Below are 19,841 nucleotides of genomic sequence, written 5' to 3'. Positions count from 1 at the left end.
CAGCAGAGAAATGGGAAATATCTCAACTTAAAAAGCTTGTGGAAGGTTTTCAACAGGTGACAAAAAGATATGGCACCTGTTTAATATTCAAGGGGAGGGAATTCCAAAGGGGGGGTGACACAACACTAGAAACTTGGTTCCTACATTGTACAGAACAGCCTCCCAATTGGATGGTATCTGCAGAAGGCCCTCCCCCGCACAGCACAGTGATCAACTTAGGATAAAAGGGGTGAGACAACCTTTCAAATATTCTGCTCCCAAGCTGTATAAGTCTTTATAAACCAAAGCCAGCACCTTGAGCTTAGCCTAGTAGCTGTCTGATTGGCCACTGTGACAACAGGATGCTGGACAAGATGGGTCATTTGCCTGACGCAACAGATTCTTATGTTCAGCAACTCTTAAATTTGGGAAGCCCTGATGTAGGGTAAAACAACATGTCTTGTTACTAATGTCTTGTTGCAAACTAGGATCTTGTCCAGTTTAGTCTGGCTGTTCAAGAAAACAAGCACTGTCCAAATTGAACAGTATTGGGAATATGACTCCTATATTCTGACATAGCTCAGCAGTTCTAACCAGAGTGTCAGAGATCTGCAGACCCCTCTTGTGCAGCGTGAATAAGCGTATATCCTGTGTTTTGTCTCTGAATGCTGCATTGCTAGAACTTGCTAGCTCTGCTGATGTAAGTCTACAGTTATTATGTAAGGTAAAGGTAAAGAAACCCCTGACCATTAGGTCCAGTCGTGACCGACTCTGGGGTTGGAGCGCTCATCTCGCTTTATTGGCCGAGGGAGCCGGCGTACAGCATGATTAAGCCGCTTCTGGCGAACCAGAGCAGCGCACAGAAACGCCGTTTACCTTCCCACTGGAACGGTACCTATTTATCTACTTGCACTTCATGCTTTCGAACTGCTAGGTTGGCAGGAGCAGGGACCGAGCAATGGGAGCTCAACAGTTATTATGTAGTCCTCTACATATCATATCACCCCTTAACTTCCTCTTCTCCAGGCTAAACATGCCCAGCTCCCTTAGCCATTCCTCATAAGGCATCGTTTCCAGGAATTGACCATTTTGGTTGCCCTCCTCTGGACACGTTCCAGTTTGTCAGTGTCCTTCTTGAACTGTGGTGCCCAGAACTGGACACAGTACTCCAGGTGAGGTCTGACCAGAGCAGAATACAGTGGCACTATTACTTCCCTTGATCTAGATGCTATACTCCTATTGATGCAGCCCAGAATTGCATTGGCTTTTTTAGCTGCCACGTCACACTGTTGGCTCATGTCAAGTTTGTGGTCAACCAAGACTCCTAGATCCTTTTCACATGTACTGCTCTCAAGCCTGGTGTCACCCATCTTGTATTTGTGCCTCTCATTTTTTTTGCCCAAGTGCAATACTTTACATTTCTCCCTGTTAAAATTCATCTTGTTTGTTTTTGCCCAGTTCTCTAATCTGTCAAGGTCGTTTTGAAGTGTGATCCTGTGCTCTTGTGCCCTCCAGATATTGTTAGGCTCCAACTTCAATCATTCTCAGCCAGAATGGCTAATAGTCAGGGATAATATCCATCAATATCTGGAGGGTACCACTTACATCAGAAACAGAGCTTCTTTCACCATTGGACTTAAGAACATACTGTCTTTTGCAGCTCTCAGGTACCCAATCAGTATGTGAGGCTTCATTCGCAATCTTGTTTTCCTGGAAACATATTATCAGGAGTCCAAAGATGCTCTGAGCTGCTATCATGCAGCTAGTTAAATTAAATTGGGTGGGATCCAACTAACGAGTCCTGCTAGCAGAAGCCTGCATAAAGATGTCTGCTGGTGCAACAGCACTTTTCACCCCCCACTTTCCCCTGCCTCTCCTCTGAAATTGGCTTGGGGGGTTAAGAGACTCCTTCCCCCAAAACAGCATGCACTGAGGTGACGGTAGATTGTTCCCTCTGGAAAGCTGAAATGCTTGTGCTGATGATTGCCACACTGCTATGTTGAATTCCTTGCATTGAGAGCCAGCATGGTGTAGTGGTTAAGAGTGGTGGACTCGTAATCTGGTGAATGGGGTTCGCTTCCCCGCTCCTCCACCTGCAGCTGCTGGGTGACCTTGGGCTAGTCACACTTCTCTGAAGTCTCTCAGCCTCACTCACCTCACAGAGTGTTTGTTGTGGGGGAGGAAGGGAAAGGAGATTGTTTTGAGACACCTTAGGGTAATGATAAAGCGGGATTTCAAATCCAAACTCTTCCTCTTCTTCTTTGCTGATTTTATACCATTATATTACCTCTGTGTGCAATTGTTGCCTTCCTATTTTCCTCCGTTCATTCTTTCTCCAAGTAATATTCTTTATATTTTGACATTTGGTTTCATTAAAAAGGGAATTCTAACTAATTTCTCTCCAGGATCTTCCTGTGTGCTTAAGATTGCACACAGGAATATTTTGACATTTGGTTTCATTAAAAAGGGAATTCTAACTAATTTCTCTCCAGGATCTTCCTGTGTGCTTAAGATTGCACAATTAAACTACAACCTTAGGATTGTAAGCATACTTCACAAAGCTGTGTACAATGCAGTGTGTATTCCTGAGAAGAATAAAAAGAGTCACCTTTCAAAGCTTTAATTCCTAAAGTTCATTATTAGTAGCCTTTCACCATTACAAGTGCAATTTCCCCTTACTGCTAAACAAACATGTTAAAAATATTGGGAACAACACCTCAAAATTGTTTAAAAGCTGAAGTGATTCAGCAAATGCACCAGTGTGCTGAAAAACTTTCGCCCTTTCAACCAAATAATTCAGTTGCAGCTGTTTTGTGGCACTTTCCCATAGTAGGGAAATACCAGACAAATGGTAAGTACCTGTATGGAAATACAGCTATAAATATGGATTGTAGCATGATGGATGGATACCAGAACCTACTTTTCCGTCCTGATCCTACCTGGCTTTGCCTCATCTCTTTCCCACTGTTTCCAGGAAATCTTGTCTCAATCTGCTGCCTCATCTGCCATAGCTCAGTGGTAGAGAATCTGCTGTTGATGTAAGATCCCATGTTCAATTCCCAAGAGCTCAGGGTAAATCTGGGAATGCCACCCTGTCTGAAATTCTGGAGAGCCTCTGCCACTCAGTGTAGAAAATGCCATGCTAGATGGAGGAATAATGCTCAATATAAGGTAGCTTTCTACATAAGGCTTAAGGCTTAACACTTCTGGGCTCACTAGAGTCATCTGACGGGAAGCTGTTGGAAAGGGGATGCTGACCTAGATGGCCCTTTGGCTATCCCAGCAGAACAGTTATGTTCCAACCCTTGTTTCCTTATTTTCTTTGCAACTTGAATGACTGCCTAAATGGAAGGAAGGGATAACCTGCAAATTGTTTTAAACTTCTGAGCCTTTATATACACACACACACATATATATATATGGGAGGTCATGAGAAGATGCTACAAAAAACATTAGCTCTAGTCCCCACGAGAAAAATACTAAGAAATAAAAACATGTAATGCACACAATAAAACACTTGTCTCTTCCTGTGCAGAGTATTTGCTTTGTCAGATCTCACCTAGTGAAACAAATATTTAGGAACATCACATGGTTCTGTCTTTCTTTCCTTATTTATGTGAACAATAACATCATTTAAAGCCACTTAACTGACTAGAATGGTAAACAGCAAGGGAAATAAAATGTCTTGAAAGTAAAAAAAAGTATAGAGTATTTCAGTTTCTCATTTAATCAGTTTTCTAAAGGCAAGATAACTGAAGGAGATGTTCAGAGCTACTAGATCCATTTTAATTTCAAAGTGTGTATACACACACACACACACACACACACACACACTTTAATAAAGCTAGAGATAAGCTGTGGAATGTCCAAGAATTGTAGGTCAGAGATCTATGCTTTTTAATATCTAGCTGCTCTTCAGTAAGCCTTTCATCACGTTAATGACTAAGTCATACTGATTGTAAAGCAGTTGTAATGAGGCAATTAGTAAGGCAAATGACAACTATGGAGAATGAAATGAACAAGGCTCTCAACACAAACCAGATGGATATCTTCAATATATTTCTTGTTATCAGCTTGTGGCTTTATGCTAAATTGCATTGAATCAGTACTCAAGAAAACCATTTGAATTGGTTAAAAAAGAACAACAACAGGAAACAAAAAGATATCTGTTCCAAACATAAAATTGTGGGGAAAGCACTTCTAAAAAGACCTGGAGGTGGGATCATGCCCCCACGTAGCCTTCTAATTGGCTAAAGAGGCTGTCAGAAAAGGTCCTCCTGGAGTAGGACCTACTGAAAAGCAGGTTACCCTGTCCAGGAATCTCCGAAAATAGGACCAGGTAGTGAAAGGACATAAATGCTGTAATGGTAATTGATATTGCTTTGAAGTTGGAAGCTTTGCTGTGTAGACAGAAATAAGTTGCTACTACTTTTTAAATAAATAAGTAAGTAAGTAAGTAAGTAAGTAAGTAAGGTCTGTCTCATATAATATAGTCAGGTCAATATAAATTAGTCTTCTTGTTCCTATCTGCCACTATATTTGTGGCTTTCTAAAGCACAACTTAGGGATGCGGGTGGCGCTGTGGGTTAAACCACAGAGCCTAGGACTTGCCGATCAGAAGGTCGGCAGTTCGAATCTCCGCGACTGGGTGAGCTCCCGTTGCTCGGTCCCTGCTCCTGCCAACCTAGCAGTTCGAAAGCACGTCAAAGTGCGAGTAGATAAATAGGTACTGCTCCGGCAGGAAGGTAAACGGTGTTTCTGTGCCTTGCTCTGGTTCGCCAGAAGTGGCTTAGTCATGCTGGCCACATGACCCGAAGCTGTACGCCGGCTCCCTCGGCCAATAAAGCGAGATGAGCGCCGCAACCCCAGAATCGGTCACGACTGGACCTAATGGTCAGGGGTCCCTTTACCTTTACTAAAGCACAACTTAGCATACATTTGACAGCATACAGTCAATAATTCTTACATTATTTTTCATGTAACCAAGCGATATGAAGGAATTTTTATTTTTGGTAGTGGAAGAAATTGAACACTATGCCTGAGGTACTGTAAAAAAATGGGAAATGACTGACAAATTAATTTTTAAATGCTGCAGGTAAAAACATTTTCTGTTCTACACATCACCTCACAATGTTTGCTTGTTTGCCCCTTCTCCTGTCTACTTTAATAGATAGGTAGATACATTCATGGTTCTCATCAGAATCTTATTCAAAACGTATCATTCAGATTAAGCAGCAATCCAAAAATATGGTCAGATTTGTCTGGAGCAGTTTCTGATGGATCCTATTTAAAGCAACCGAAGGGTAAAGGTAAAGTTAAAGGTACCTCTGACCATTAGGTCCAGTCGCAGACGACTGTGGGGTTGCGGTGCTCATCTCGCTTTATTGGCCGAGGGAGCCGGCGCACAGCTTCGGGTCATGTGGCCAGCATGACTAAGCTGCTTCTGGCGAACCAGAGCAAGGCACAGAAACGCCGTTTACCTTCCCACCGGAGCGGTATCTATTTATCTACTTGCACTTTGACGTGCTTTCAAACTGCTAGGTTGGCAGGAGCAGGGATCGAGCAATGGGAGCTCACCCTGTCCTGGGGATTCGAACTGCCGACCTTCTGATCGGCAAGTCCTAGGCTCTGTGGTTTAACCCACAGCGCCACCCACGTCCCTTAACCGAAGGGTACCTTTAATTATTTCTGTATGTTCTAAGACTACGTTTTTGCTTGTTGCTTGGATGTGACTTGTTATAAACTTCATTGTATGTAGAGTAAGATATGATATACCCATAATGTCTGTGGACATCTTGCAACAAAAGGTAAAATAAACCACTGGACTTGAAAAGCTCACATTCTTAAAGGAAGAACATTTAAAGTTGGGAGAGAAAAGTCTTCATTGTATTTTAATTAATGAAGTAGGAGGAGAGCCAAAAGAAACATAGTTTATGGTCAGAGAAACCTTCATATGATAAGTTTGTCTTTGTGTAGGCCACAGACCTGATTACTACTACTACTACTACTACTACTATTATTTATATTTGTATACTGCCCTATACATGTAGATCTCAGGTGACCCACAACATAAAAATTACAATATAAAACACACAAAATATATAATAAAAACAAAAACAAAGACCACCCAATAATCCACATCACATTTAAAAAAGTGGCACCCAGTTATCATTCTATGGTTCCAGCCAAACTAATATACATCTCACTCAAGGCACAGACCTATCCATGTAAAATAGGGTACTTTCACAGTTCATTTAGAGTTCACAACAGTTTTCTGCATTTTATATCTTTCATTATGGGACAGATTTTAGCACTGTGATTCTCAGGTTGCAGTTAATATCCATGCCTCAGCCCTACGGGTATATTCTCTGCTTCATGCACACATGTAGCTCCCATTAATACTAATGGGATTGACTCAGAACTGAGCACTAGGGAAAATAAAAGTACTTTTTAATGTCCCCTGACCTTATCACGAAGTGAAGGAATTCTTAAGCCACGTGAACTAACCATGAAGCGAAGTTTATATCAACTAAGGCAATTGGCACGCTCCTACAGAAGCGGCGACAAAGTCTGGGGTTGTGTACGCACTACCAGCTTAAAATGCTGTGTTTCCGATCACATTTGCACAACATTGTACACATCAGTATGGTTCAATGTGTTTCTAAGTTGCTGCTGTCCATCCACACTAGTGGGCAGAGAGGCGGCGTGGATATCTTCATATGGCTTACATGTTCAGATCCGATCAACACTGGTTTCGAAGGAAACCCATCCAAATGCAGTATTTCTCATAACGCTATAGGATAGGCGTGGTTGTCGCTAATGTTGTGTGTACATGGCTCCACAAACAAAATGGCGAGAGTACTGATTGCACAGTAAATGGGAGTGTGTACACAACCTGAGATCAGCCAGACACTGAAATGCCAGTTTAGGAGGCCCTAATATGGCAATACTTGTGAACAACAGGCCAATGTGCAAGGTGCATAGGCCATGATGCTTATACGATCCACGATGCTTATACAAAAGACCAAAGAAAAGGTCCCACCAACAGCAGCAATGGATTTCCTGTTGTGAATTTTATAGCGTACAGTGGTACCGCGGATTACACACACTTCAGGTTACATACGCTTCAGGTTACACACTCCGCTAACCCAGAAATAGTGCTTCAGGTTAAGAACTTTGCTGCAGGATAAGAACAGAAATCGGGCTCCGGCGGTGCAGTGGCAGCAGGAGGCCCCATTAGCTAAAATGGTGCTTCAGGTTAAGAACAGTTTCAGGTTAAGAACAGACCTCTGGAACGAATTAAGTACTTAACCCAAGGTACCACTGTACATCAGAGGGTCCTAGGTAGTAAAGAAGGCTACAAAACAGCTAACACATTACAACGAAGGCCCGTTTGCTATAGTTTTAGTCTTGGTGTGTCCACTGGAAAATGCTATAAATAAATAAATAAATTCTCAAACTTTACAGTACTACAAGTGAAATAAATCATTTCTAATAAAACTTCAAAAAGGAACACATATGTGCAATATATACTTTCGTTTATCAGATTTCCTAACTCCGGTCTTGCTTCCTTCACTCTCACAGTTGATAAAAACTGTCATTTAAATACATGCCACTCAAGAAGACTTTGAACAAATATTGGCTAGGAAAGGCTGAAAGGCTGTGGCCATCTATCTCTGCTGGTGTTTGGCAGAATTAAATTGACAGGGTTAGAATGCTGTGATTGATTACAAAGCAATAAATCCATCTCTTTTGATCTATTTTCCAATAGAGGATTTTCCCGCCACAAATGAGAGAGAGATGAAAAGTGTTTATCAATGTTATAATCTATGTGTCTGTTGTGTAAAGTAATTCATCAGACACAAGACTACTCATAAAAAGTGCATAATTTAATTTAAAACATTTGTCATTGTCAGCACATCTAACAAATTACAACACCAAATGTTATTGCCGACATTTTATTATTACGTTTAATTTGGTGATAGAGAGTTTCTGGGCATACATTTCAGAGCCTTGAGATACACTTTTTAAAATGATCAGTGGCTAACAGTATTCAATCATGCGCTGATTATATCTTGGGGAAAATATGACTGGTGTTGCAAGGGCAACAAGAATAAGTTACTAATTTTCTCTGAACATGACAAATTTTACTGATGCACTTAAAAATGATTTTTAATACCATCTCATTCACTGAGACAACAAGGAAATATATCTACCGCTGGGATAGGAAAGTCAGAGAGCCAATATTGCTCTTCAGGCTCAAACCACACCAACTATTAATTGTATGGCTAGCAATTCTTGTCCTGCATTTGTATTTGTATTTTTTATTTCTGTGAGCCATACAGAAAACATATGTTATCCATTGTCTGTCCTATAATAAACAATGATGATTTAAAACAGGCACATAGGCAAACTTGGCCCTCCATATGTTTTTGGCCTACAACTCCCATGATCCCTAGCTAGCAGGAGCAGTGGTCAGGGATGATGCATATCTGTGCATAGGATTGCAACATGGAGCTTGCTAAAAACAATTATATCTTCTCCAGAAGTGATCTCTCTCTTAATACTGTAATGGCATGATCTGCAGCTTGATAAATGATAAAGGAATCAGTGTAATGATGGGGGGGGGAGGAAGGGGAGCCACACAGTGGAGGTAGTGCTTGGGGGAGAAGCCGCCTAGTTCACTCTGCTTTCCTAATTGCAGCTAGTAGTTCTATTAGACAACAACAAGAAATGAATTTGTAAAACTGATGGAACCGCATGCAACTCTTTGTTAGGTACTCTCATATAGCAAACTTTACACTTTTGTCTATAAAGTGCTAAATAAGCACGCATGTGGATAGATGTGCCCAGAAGCTGAAGGCACATGATGGAATATGTTTGCTGAATCTAAGCCAGACTGAGACTGGGCACCAGCCCTTAGTCCTCTTTCGCTGTTTCTTAACACATGAAAGCAACAGTCTATACTTCCGGATGACTTCTTTATTGAGCATTCATCCTGACTGGTTTGCAGGGGGTTAGGCAACAACACCTATTCACTGAGCATTCACTCTGATTTCTTTGTGGGGAGGTTAATGACATAATGCAAAACAACAAACCAACAAAACAAAACATGTTATCCCACACTTTACTTTACCTATTGCAAAAAATCTGATTTTGAGGAAGCAGGTTTGCTGCATATGAGTTGCAAATCAACTTTAATTGTGTGACCTGAATTTGTTGGTATAGCAAAGGTTTGGATTTGCCATATTTCCTTGCCAATCTACCCCAGGAGAGTAGTGCATGGTGCTTACCAAGGACAGCAGGTGTGCATGGGAAATGACCAGGGCCATGGACCAAATGTGTCTCTTGGGCCAGAGATTTCTCATCCCTGCACTATTGTTATTGTTATTGTTTTTTTTATATATATCCTGCTTTTTTCTAGGCTGGGACTCAAGGCAGCTTATACAAATTAAAATACAGAAAGCTAAAAACATATAAAGCATAACAGTTAAAAGGTAGTTAAACTATAATAGAATAAGAATTAAAAAATCTACAAAGTAAATATAGGCATGTAGAAAACCGTATGTGACTCTGAACTCAATAATAGTAATGAAACAATGCAATCCCTTCAAGTTTCCTACTTCAGACAATACAGGGGAATTTTGAAGGGCCAAACTAAGCTTTGCTGCTAAAATTAGAATTATGCATTAGTGATTTTGAATGTGAAAAATCTGGCTCATTTTTCATTTCAGCTATATAGGGTCAGAAAGAAATTTCACACTTGGATATGTTAGTTTCAAGGGGAAAGCTTAATTAGCTCAGCAACAAGTGTGAGCGCTAGGGTTTTGCTTTAGGGAAGCATATAGAAAACACTACAATCATACCCCCCCCCGAAGATTCTGTTGCCTATGTTTACATGTACATTTCAGTACAGCAGATAATTATAAATGGTAAAAACATAAATTGTAAACTCTTACATTCTGTTCATGGTGATTTTTTCTTAAAGTACCTTTTTCCTTCCAGGAAGATCACTATGGCCATGGGGTAACCACCCTGGCTCCATCCATTGTACAGAGATTGAGCACCTGGAGGGTGCTGCAGATTCTCTCTGCATGAAAGAACCATCTGCTCTGATTGCTATTTATGTAGGTCTTCAGAGTGGAAGGGAGACATATTCTTGCATCCGCCACCAGTCAGGTGAGCCATGCCAGTCAGGTGTCCTGTGCTGCACCCCCTCACCCCCACAAAGAACATCATGGCAAGGGACAGACCTACTTAGCCTTGTCCATTGACCTATGAATGAGCAGCAGTATCAAGTCTATCAGACTGTGACTGTCACATATACAAAACTCCAACTTTTTCAACTCAGACATACTACTGAGCAAACCGTAAATAAGTAAAACCGTAAATAAGTATGAAATACTACTCTCAAATACCTCATTTGAAACTTCCCTGACCAACCCAATCCAGAAAAATCCTAATCAGTAACACATACCCACCCCTCTCTAAAATCAAACCGACCCGTATTCAACCAACATATGAAAACAGGAAAAAGGTCCATCAGGCTTAAACCTGTAATCAGTTTGTTGATGAATATATCAGTTTGGAAATGAATATATTGCCTTTTGGGCTATGTTATTGTTTTAAAGCTGGTTTATGTATGCAAAAGATGCATATTTATTTCAGAGGTTACCTTGACTTTTTATTTTATCTGTATAGTGTTGGTCAATGAACATATTCTATTTGTTCTTGATTACTCAGTAGCAAGTTCCAATGAGTTCAATGGGGTTTTCTCCCAGAGAAGTGGCCTTAGATTCTGGCCTAAATTGCACTTTTTTACAGCAACAGAGATCTGCCCCATTAGAACTGAAGAATCAGAAATGTGTTGGGAGAAATGTGTTACCTTTTACCACCAGGTTTCCAGTGCTGCTGGCTGCCCCAAAATGATTTGTTGCTATACACGTGTAGCTTCCTGCATCAGCTTTAGTAACATTGGTAATCTTCAGAGTTCCATCTTCCAAAATAGTGTGTCTGAAAAACAATGGAGAGATGCAGGTGAAGAAGAAGAGGAGGAGGAGGAGGAGGAGGAGGAGGAGGTATTGCAACACTCAACATTTATTATTTACATCTCAAGGGGTTGGACTGGATGACTATCGGGTTCCTGCCAACTCTATGATTCTATGAACACAAACACTTGATAAACCACTGCAAGTTACAATAGAAGTTGACTTGAGAGACTATTAAGGAGGCAGAAATACATTAATCCAACGGAGACAAATTCCATGAGTTCTCAGTGTCCCTGGACCTAAGACTGAGTGGTGCCCAGGGCCCGGTGCAAGAAGAAAGTGTTGTCAAGTCAATTGGGAGCAGTGACCATATCACTATTAAACCAGATGTACATGTAAATGGCCAACGGCCAAGAAAACTCGAACACATGAGGTGGTTGGTAAAAAGGAAGCTGAAAGGCAAAGCCAAGAACGTCAGATTGCTCCGAAATGCTTGGGATTTGTTTGAAAACACAATTATTATAAGCTCATCTGGAGTGTATAGCGCAGATCAGGAAGGCCAAGAACATGGGAATCCAGCAGAGTCAAGGAAGCTTTGGAAAAAGATAGTGGTGGTGGTGAGAATGAAGGAGACAGAACGCCCCTCACCTCCTTCAAACCTCCAACTTCTTAGAGGGAAATTGAAGGCATGCTTTTTCTACCCTATAAGCAGAGGTGTGAGGGGGATGGGGGGGTGAGCAATACAAGCAGGGAAAAAAGCCCCTAATTCATACACACACAGAGAGATTGCTTAAATTAGAATAAGTTTATTTTGTTTTACAGAATTCACTTGCCTGAAGAGAACAATAACCAAAGACTACTGCAGCACAATCTCCAGTACTCTCAACCACAGAGTTCTACAAGTTCCACTGACATGCACAATCACAGCCAAGGGTGTTTTGGACATAACACATCAGTATAGTGACTGAAGAATGAGCTGCATGAACATAAATGGCACTCTCTTACATGTAGTGAGATGAATCAATATGTAAATGATTTGTTGATAAAAAGTGGCATACAAATACTTGAAATAAATAAGGAAATAAACACTATCCAAACTTCAGCATTTTGATGACATCTGTCAAAAAATAATAATCTTGTTTTACCCAGGTTTTATTTTAAATACTTCCTGGCTTGTCTTTTTCTCCAGCACCCAAACGTCCTTGCATTTTCTGCGTTTTTTACTTTGTAGTGTAATGTTAGGCTGCTGATCACTTGAAAGGATTTGAGGATTTCCAATTCCAAGGAAGTGATGCTGGTAATTCTGGTATCAGCTCTCTGAGCCTCAAGGGGTTAGCATTACTTTACAGAATACAAATCTGTGCTGCTTGCATCTGTGAACTTGAGGTGTGAAGCTAGCTCTCTATAGCAAGTGGATGTCAGGAGGTATCTTGTGGCAGATATTAAAACTGTGAACAGGCAACCAAATCGTTTCATGAATCTGTGCAACCAAATTCTAGAACCACCATTCCTTTCAGTAATCTTCTTCATTTCATCCAAAGGATTTGCAATAAAACTGACAAATACCTGCTTAAGACAGCTGCAGGTTTTTGTTAAAATAAATATACCAGAGCCTTAATTTTCCTCTTTGAACTGTGACTCACTGATGAAAGGGATTCAGGGCAACTAATCTAACCATTCGTTTCTGCTGAAGGTGCCTTTTTTCTTTTTCTTTTTTAAGCCATACTTATATTTTGATGCTGTTGGGGCAGATGTTAACATAAGTAATTATTCTAGCACTTTGAAATTTGTTAAAAGGGTGTTCAGGAAATAGGAATGACTTGCACTTGTTTGTGTTGCCTCAAAAATTTCCTTTGTAAATGTTAAAACAGGGGGAAAGGCCCTTTGAGTCTACTGAATTGCTAATTGGGTTGAAAGACAATGTGCCTTGATCAGCCATGCCAAGTGGCATTATGGGAAACGTTTTGTTTGAAGGTGAGAAGTTCAAACAAATTAAGCATTTTCCATCTTACTGAGAATCAAATATGTTTCAGCTGACAGATTACATAAGGAATTTCAGTGGGTCAGAGTTTGTTGGATAATCTCAAACTGGTCCTAATGGATGAAAAGGGTTTGCTGAGCAAAAGTGTGCTGCAAGTTTTATCCAAAGATGGTACAATACTATGCTGATTTAAATAAAAATAGGGTTGTCATCAGATAAAGGAAGTGTTCAACTATAACCCTATGCACATTTACCTCTGAGTACACAGAATACATTGTTAGTCAACTGGTAATATGAACCAGCTAATAATGAACCAGAACTAATTGAGCAATTCAATAAAATAACAGTGTAGATGAAAATCACATACTTTGTTTTTAGACTATATAAGTCTATGTTACAGCTTAGCTTGCATGCACCAACTTCTAAAATCCATTGCTTCTTGAAGAGATGATCGTTCTAAGGCTCCATTTAACACCTACATTTTTGTAAATACCCTTCCAGTCATCAGAAAGTGTTTATTAATTTAAGTAATTCACACTCTCTCACACACACACTTCCTTTAATGGGGTTCCAATGTCAGCTGTGCATAGATGACATGTTAACACCCTTGGGTTTTGGCATGCAAGCAGTATATCAACTAATAAAGAATACCCACTGGACATCGGTGGCGCTGTGGTCTAAACCACTGAGCCTATTGGGCTTGCCGATTGGAAGGTTGGCGGTTCGAATTCCCGCAACGGAGTGAGCTCCCGTTGCTCTGTCCCAGCCCCTGCCAACAGAGCAGTTCGAAAGTACACCAGTGAAAGTAGATACCGTATTTTTCGCTCTATAAGACGCACATTTTCCCCTCCAAAAATTAAGGGAAATGTGTGTGCATCTTATGGAGCGAATGCAGGCTCCTTGGCTTCAGCGATAGCAACACGAAGCCTCTGGAGCGCAGTGGGAGCTCCCACAATTTTACCCATTATAAGTCTACCATTCTTGTAAATGTTTTAATATGTGCATTGTTCGTCCAGGACTCTAATCTAGGTTTATAATGTTTGATACAAAAGTGGGACATCTATAGATGTACATCATAGGATTAAGTACAAACAAGGTTGTAAATGAAAAGTGGCTTATTTGTCTATGACACTTTCTTTCAAGTACATGTGCTGAGGATGGCAGTTTTTCGCGGTATTTTCTGAAGTTGGATTAATAGTAGTGCTTTGTATGGGGAAAAGTTTACCGTTTTGCAGTGCAATCCTATACTGAGTTCAGTGGGGTTTACTTCCAGATAAATGTACAGTGGAACCTCGGGTTACGTACCATCCTCCTTATGAATGTTTTGGGTAATGAGCTCCGCTAACCCAGAAGTAGGTCTCCTGGTTGTGAACTTTGCCCCAGGATGAAAACGGAAATCACGTGCTGGTGGCACAGCGGCAGTGGAATGCCCCATTAGCGAAAGCGTGCCTCAAGTTAAGAACAGCTTCGGGTTAGGAACGAATTAAGTTTGTAACCGGAGGTGCCACTGTATGAGATGGCAGCCTAAATCAGCAGCCTGGCTTTTTAGTTAAGTAACTTATTGGTAGAGTGATTTCCAACCTTAGCTGATGTGGAAGAAAGCAAATGCCTTAATTGATTGGGCATTTGGTTGTCATTGTATTATTGTACTATGCAAAATAGCCATCAGAAAACCTTTTCCTTTTGAATTAAATATAATAAAGCTTATCCAGCTCCAGAGTCAAAATGTGTTGTTTACTTACGTTAGTCATTAATCTCTATTGAATATTGTCTGCTAATATCTGTGAATTTTGACAATACTTGATATAAACTAAAGATGTAAATCTGCTAATACCACTTGGGCTATCACAAATGAGCTATAACTGGGATGCTTTTTAGTCATACTATAAGTTTTTATCAGCAAAAGGCGAGCAAGAGATAATTTTACACTGGGAAAAAATAAAGGTGATAAAAGGCATTGCTACGTCCCTATAGAGATAGGTCATCTTATCTTCTATGTATTACATTATCTGCAACATACAGCAGCTGTTGATCTTTGCTGTGAACAGACCCACAGAGATGAAGAACGCATCTGAGTTTAGAGATAAATGGAAACACTCTTTTATTAAAAGTAAAGCTTTTTATGTCTAAGCCTTCAAAAACTGGCGGGCACCTCAGTTCTAGAGATCTGTGTTGCTGAATCTGACTTCGTATAATTATGAATGGTTTCAATTTTAAAAACATAAACACTTCAAAAACACTTCCTTTAGACTGCTGAGCAAAGGAACTGTTTTCGTCTTTGAAAAATGTAATGCATGAAAGCATTTGTTGATGGTTCATCACTTTCTGTTTTGCCATTTGCAAAATGTAATACACAAAGCATCTGTACAGGTTGGTCAGTCAGTAACGTAAATGGTAAGATGACTTGGCGTTAGGATTTATCATCCATAAGTATCTACACAAATGACTTAATAAAGCAATCCTAAAGTTGAGTCAGTAATTCATCTCACCTATAAACTTCCATAGATCTATAAAGATGACTTTCACGCCGTGCTTTTAAACTTAAATTGACTTTGATCTATTCTTGCTTGTCTTTGACCTATGATTCACTTTTGAAAATTTTACTTTGACCTATTTACTGTGAGTGTGCAGCTACCAGCAGAATGTTAAAAAGAAAAAGCCTTAAGTATATAATAAGGTGGGTTTTTTTGAAGAACACAAAGCCACCTGAAGGACAGCTAGTCTTTTCTTGTAGACAAGGAAGGGTCTAGCCACAGTTAGGCATTCTTTGGTGACACTCAGACTTGGTCTACTTTAACATATGGTTATGGGTTTGGGTGGTGGTGGTCAGTTTCAGTGATACCTGTCACTCCCTGCCAAATCTGTATATGGGAGGCTAGAATCTGTAGGAGGACGTTTGCTGAACCAGTCAAGCCTGTTAATGGCCATTAGAATCATAGAATCATAGAGTTGGAAGAGACCACAAGGGCCATCGAGTCCAACCCCCTGCCAAGCAGGAAGCACCATCACAGCACTCCTGACATATGGATGTCAAGCCTCTGCTTAAAGACCTCCAAAGTAGGAGACTCCACCACACTCCTTGGCAGCAAATTCCACTGTCGAACAGCTCTTACTGTCAGGAAGTTCTTCCTAATGTTTAGGTGGAATCTTCTTTCTTGTAGTTTGGATCCATTGCTCCGTGTCCGCTTCTCTGGAGCAGCAGAAAACAACCTTTCTCCCTCCTCTATGTGACATCCTTTTATATATTTGAACATGGCTATCATATCACCCCTTAACCTCCTCTTCTCCAGGCTAAACATGCCCAGCTCCCTTAGCCGTTCCTCATAAGGCATCGTTTCCAGGCCTTTGACCATTTTGGTTGCCCTCCTCTGGACACGTTCCAGTTTGTCAGTGTCCTTCTTGAATTGTGGTGCCCAGAACTGGACACAGTACTCCAGGTGTGGTCTGACCAGAGCAGAATACAGTGGCACTATTACTTCCCTTGATCTAAATGCTATACTCCTATTGATGCAGCCCAGAATTGCATTGGCTTTTTTAGCTGCTGCCTCACACTGTTGGCTCATGTCAAGTTTGTGGTCAACCAAGACTCCTAGATCCTTTTCACATGTACTGCTCTCAAGCCAGGTGTCACCCATCTTGTATTTGTGCCTCTCATTTTTTTTGCCCAAGTGCAATACTTTACATTTCTCCCTGTTAAAATTCATCTTGTTTGTTTTTGCCCAGTTCTCTAATCTGTCAAGGTCGTTTTGAAGTGTGATCCTGTCCTCTGGGGTGTTAGCCAGACTCAGCAATTAGCAACTCAGCTAAACACCCGTCATACACATCTTAAAAGAGCAAGCTCCATTGCCATAGAGACAAATGGGTTGGCCATTTCTCATCTCACCTGGCTGGATGCCACATCATCCTAGGATGGAACAGCCAAGGTATAGGGCGCGGTATAGCAGAGTTGTGTGTATGAACTGGACTGATGCTAGAAGTTGGATACACAGAGACATGTCTGCTCTGTGCTAGACCCGAGGCTGTGAGGTTGGGGCCTCCTTGGAAACTCAATAGGAAAACAAGATATGTTGAAGTGTTAATACTGTGAGCTGAAGTTGTATGTATATGTATCTATACATACACAGCACAGTCTCCATCAGAGGCATAGCATGGAGGGGGTCCATGGGGACTGTGGCCCCAGAGGCAATTTTGTGAGGGGGCACAAACAGGCTCCTTCATCAGCGCCTGGTTCCGAGCGAGAAGGAGCTGAGCCTTGGCTGTGCGCTCATGCCTGGTCGCAGCTCCACCCCCGAGTCAGGACTGACCCAGGGGAGAAGTGCAGGAGAACGGGTGGCAATGCCGCCGCCCAACCTCCTTGGCTGCAGTGCACCTCACGCCAGGCCGCAGCAGCTCCACCACTGGATCACATCTGCCTGACGGCAGAGAGCAGCTCTCTTTGGCTGTGGCGAGGCATGCCTGGCTGCAGCAGCTCCACCGCCAGATTAGGTTTCACCCAGTCAAGGAGAGTGGGCAGCAGCTTCCCCACCCCTCTCCTCCCCTGAACTGTGGTACTTGAGAGGGCACCCTCCCCCCGCCCTTGGGTGTGCACTCCGCGCATCTGCCCTGGGCAGCGCAGGCATATGCTTTGCTGCTGGTCTACTTTGATCTTTGTTCCAAGGAAACTGAACCCTCAGTAAGTGCAGGCATCCTTGGAATCTCCTGTTGCTCAAATACTGTGGTTGCACAAGACACAACTCTATGTAACACTCCTTTAGAAAGTTATCAGAAGCTACAACTGGTTCATAAGGTGGCCACCTGAGCTTTGATCGGGGCCAACCACAGGGAACGTATGTCAGTTTTGAAAAAAAGTTCATTGGCTTCAAATTGGTTTCTGGGCCTAAATCAGGTTTGATCTTTAAAGTCCTAAACCTGTTGGGAATTCCATTCCTCCCACGCTGCAGATGTGTGGGATTGTTACATGTCACATGTCTGTTTACATTCCAGCACAAATTGTTAGAGTCTCATGAGCGGTACATCCGCTCTGTATAGGTTTTGTGTTCTCTCTCTCCGAGAAGAACGACAAGGAGAGAAGCCATGTTTTCTTTGTCCTGATTTATGTACAATAAACGTAGCCTAGTATCCAAGCCTGGAACCAGATCTGTTGTGTGTTTATTCTGCTGAATAACGTGGGCTCATGCAAAATAGCATGAGTCGCAGACACACATCAGAGGAGGATGACTGATGGATCTCCGCAGCGGCAAGGCTAGAAGGGAGACGCTCCAGCTGGGGCTTGTCCAGCTGGCTTTCCATCCCATGGTTCCAACAAAACCATCTGGGCCTAGGGTATCTTAAGAATTGCCTTTATTCATATATGAGTATCTATAATTTAAGACAGGGGTGGGCTATCTGTGGCCCTTCAGGTGATCAAAGGTCAGGAATGATGGGAGGTATAGGGTAGAATTTGATGTAGTGATAAGTGGGGTATGCTTGCAAGGAATGAGGTCTGCTCACACAGTGAGACTTTCCCCCCTCTCCTCCCCACTTGGGTGCCCCCTGTGCACCCCTAAACCCAATATGGAGGTTCCTCCAACACTCTGGAGCAGGTTTAGGGGGTGCAGGGACATGCAGGTGGAACAGAGATCTGTGTAAGCAGATCTCATTTTGTCTAGCATTGATTTAAAGATCTTCTTAGAGCTTCTGCTCTGGGTTCCACAGCCATCAGATAACCTAGAACAGAACCATATTGACAGCAGCACCAAAACTGTGGAGCTCTCTCCTAGTAGAAGTTTGCTCCACTTATAGTTTTCAAATAGTTGATTAAGGCAACCCTTAATTTATTACTGTTTTTGGATACAAGGTTTGCAATCCAGCTTCAAGACCTATTATATCAAAAAGCAAGCAGCACCTGCTCCACAGTCTAGCATCTCCATCCTATAGCTTTCTCCATAAGCTAAAGACTCACCTCTTTACTCTTTGAGAATTTTGTGGGAGTTTTGCTGGCTTTATATTGTTCTGCTCTGTCTGCAACAGTTTTACCGTATTTTATAACTGACTGTTTCATCTGCTTTTTATAACTGTACAGTATATTATGTCGTTGCAACCCACCTTGGTTTCGTATGGTGAAGGGGAGGTTAAGAATTTGTCTAAATAAATAAATAAATAAATAAATAAATAAATGAGGTAAAATTATTTTAACAAATACCGGTAAATTGAAGCACCATTCAAACACCATATTTATAATAGTGCAAAAAATAATTGTGCTATAAATGTGCAAATTAGTGCTGAAATAATTTGTAAATGCTACTTCCTTCGTAAGTTATAAAAGTAAGCATCCCTTATAAAAATTAGCTCTGTGTGATAGCACTGCATATGTTAGTAAGTGCAACATCTGTTGTCACCTGGACTGATAAAAGCTAATGGGTATTCTTCTGCCAGCATCAGAGCTATATCGTGTAAGTCTGCAATCTTGTAAATTAGCCTTCAACCAGATTAGAAATAGTCTTATTTCTGTCATCTGAATTCGGAACACATGTACTTGGATAGATGTTCCTAACATCTAATGACAGCATCCTGGTGACTCAGACCCAAGGGCGATGGAGAGAGAGATATAGAATTTATAGAACTTTGGGGTGGCTTAGAAGCAGATACATCACATTTAACTCACACAAACGGTTTTCTTCAGTGAAATTGCCCATTCTACTTTGCAGAGGGAAAGCGGGAAGGGAGAGCTCATCCAATTCATTCTCCTCCCTCCCCTGAGAATGGTACTTTCTCATAGGTAATGGTGGAGGAAATTCAATGCAACTAGCAAACTCCAGATGAGAGTGAGAGGCTAGAAGAAAGCTGGATCTGAACAGGGCATTCTCATTTTTATTCCCTCTATCTCTCCCTTATGAACCCGCAAACAATTCAGG

General features: G+C 41.4%; 1 protein-coding gene across 12 annotated transcripts in view; it reads right to left on the bottom strand.

Moving 5' to 3' along the window:
- LOC308581527 (contactin-4) overlaps window positions 1-19,841 on the bottom strand; it is a 527,693-nt gene that overhangs the window by 55,877 nt on the left and 451,975 nt on the right. For all 12 annotated transcript variants that reach the window (XM_081184014.1, XM_081184021.1, XM_081184022.1 and 9 more), the window contains one exon: window positions 10,865-10,992. In XM_081184014.1, coding sequence (XP_081040140.1) covers window positions 10,865-10,992 — 128 coding nt within the window. The remainder of the gene's footprint in view (window positions 1-10,864; window positions 10,993-19,841) is intronic.

This window comes from Podarcis bocagei, assembly GCF_964188305.1.
Source record: "Podarcis bocagei genome assembly, chromosome: 2".
In the NCBI taxonomy this organism is placed as follows: domain Eukaryota; kingdom Metazoa; phylum Chordata; class Lepidosauria; order Squamata; family Lacertidae; genus Podarcis; species Podarcis bocagei.
Note: the sequence above shows the minus strand (reverse complement) of the source record. Positions and strands in the feature narration are given on the sequence as shown.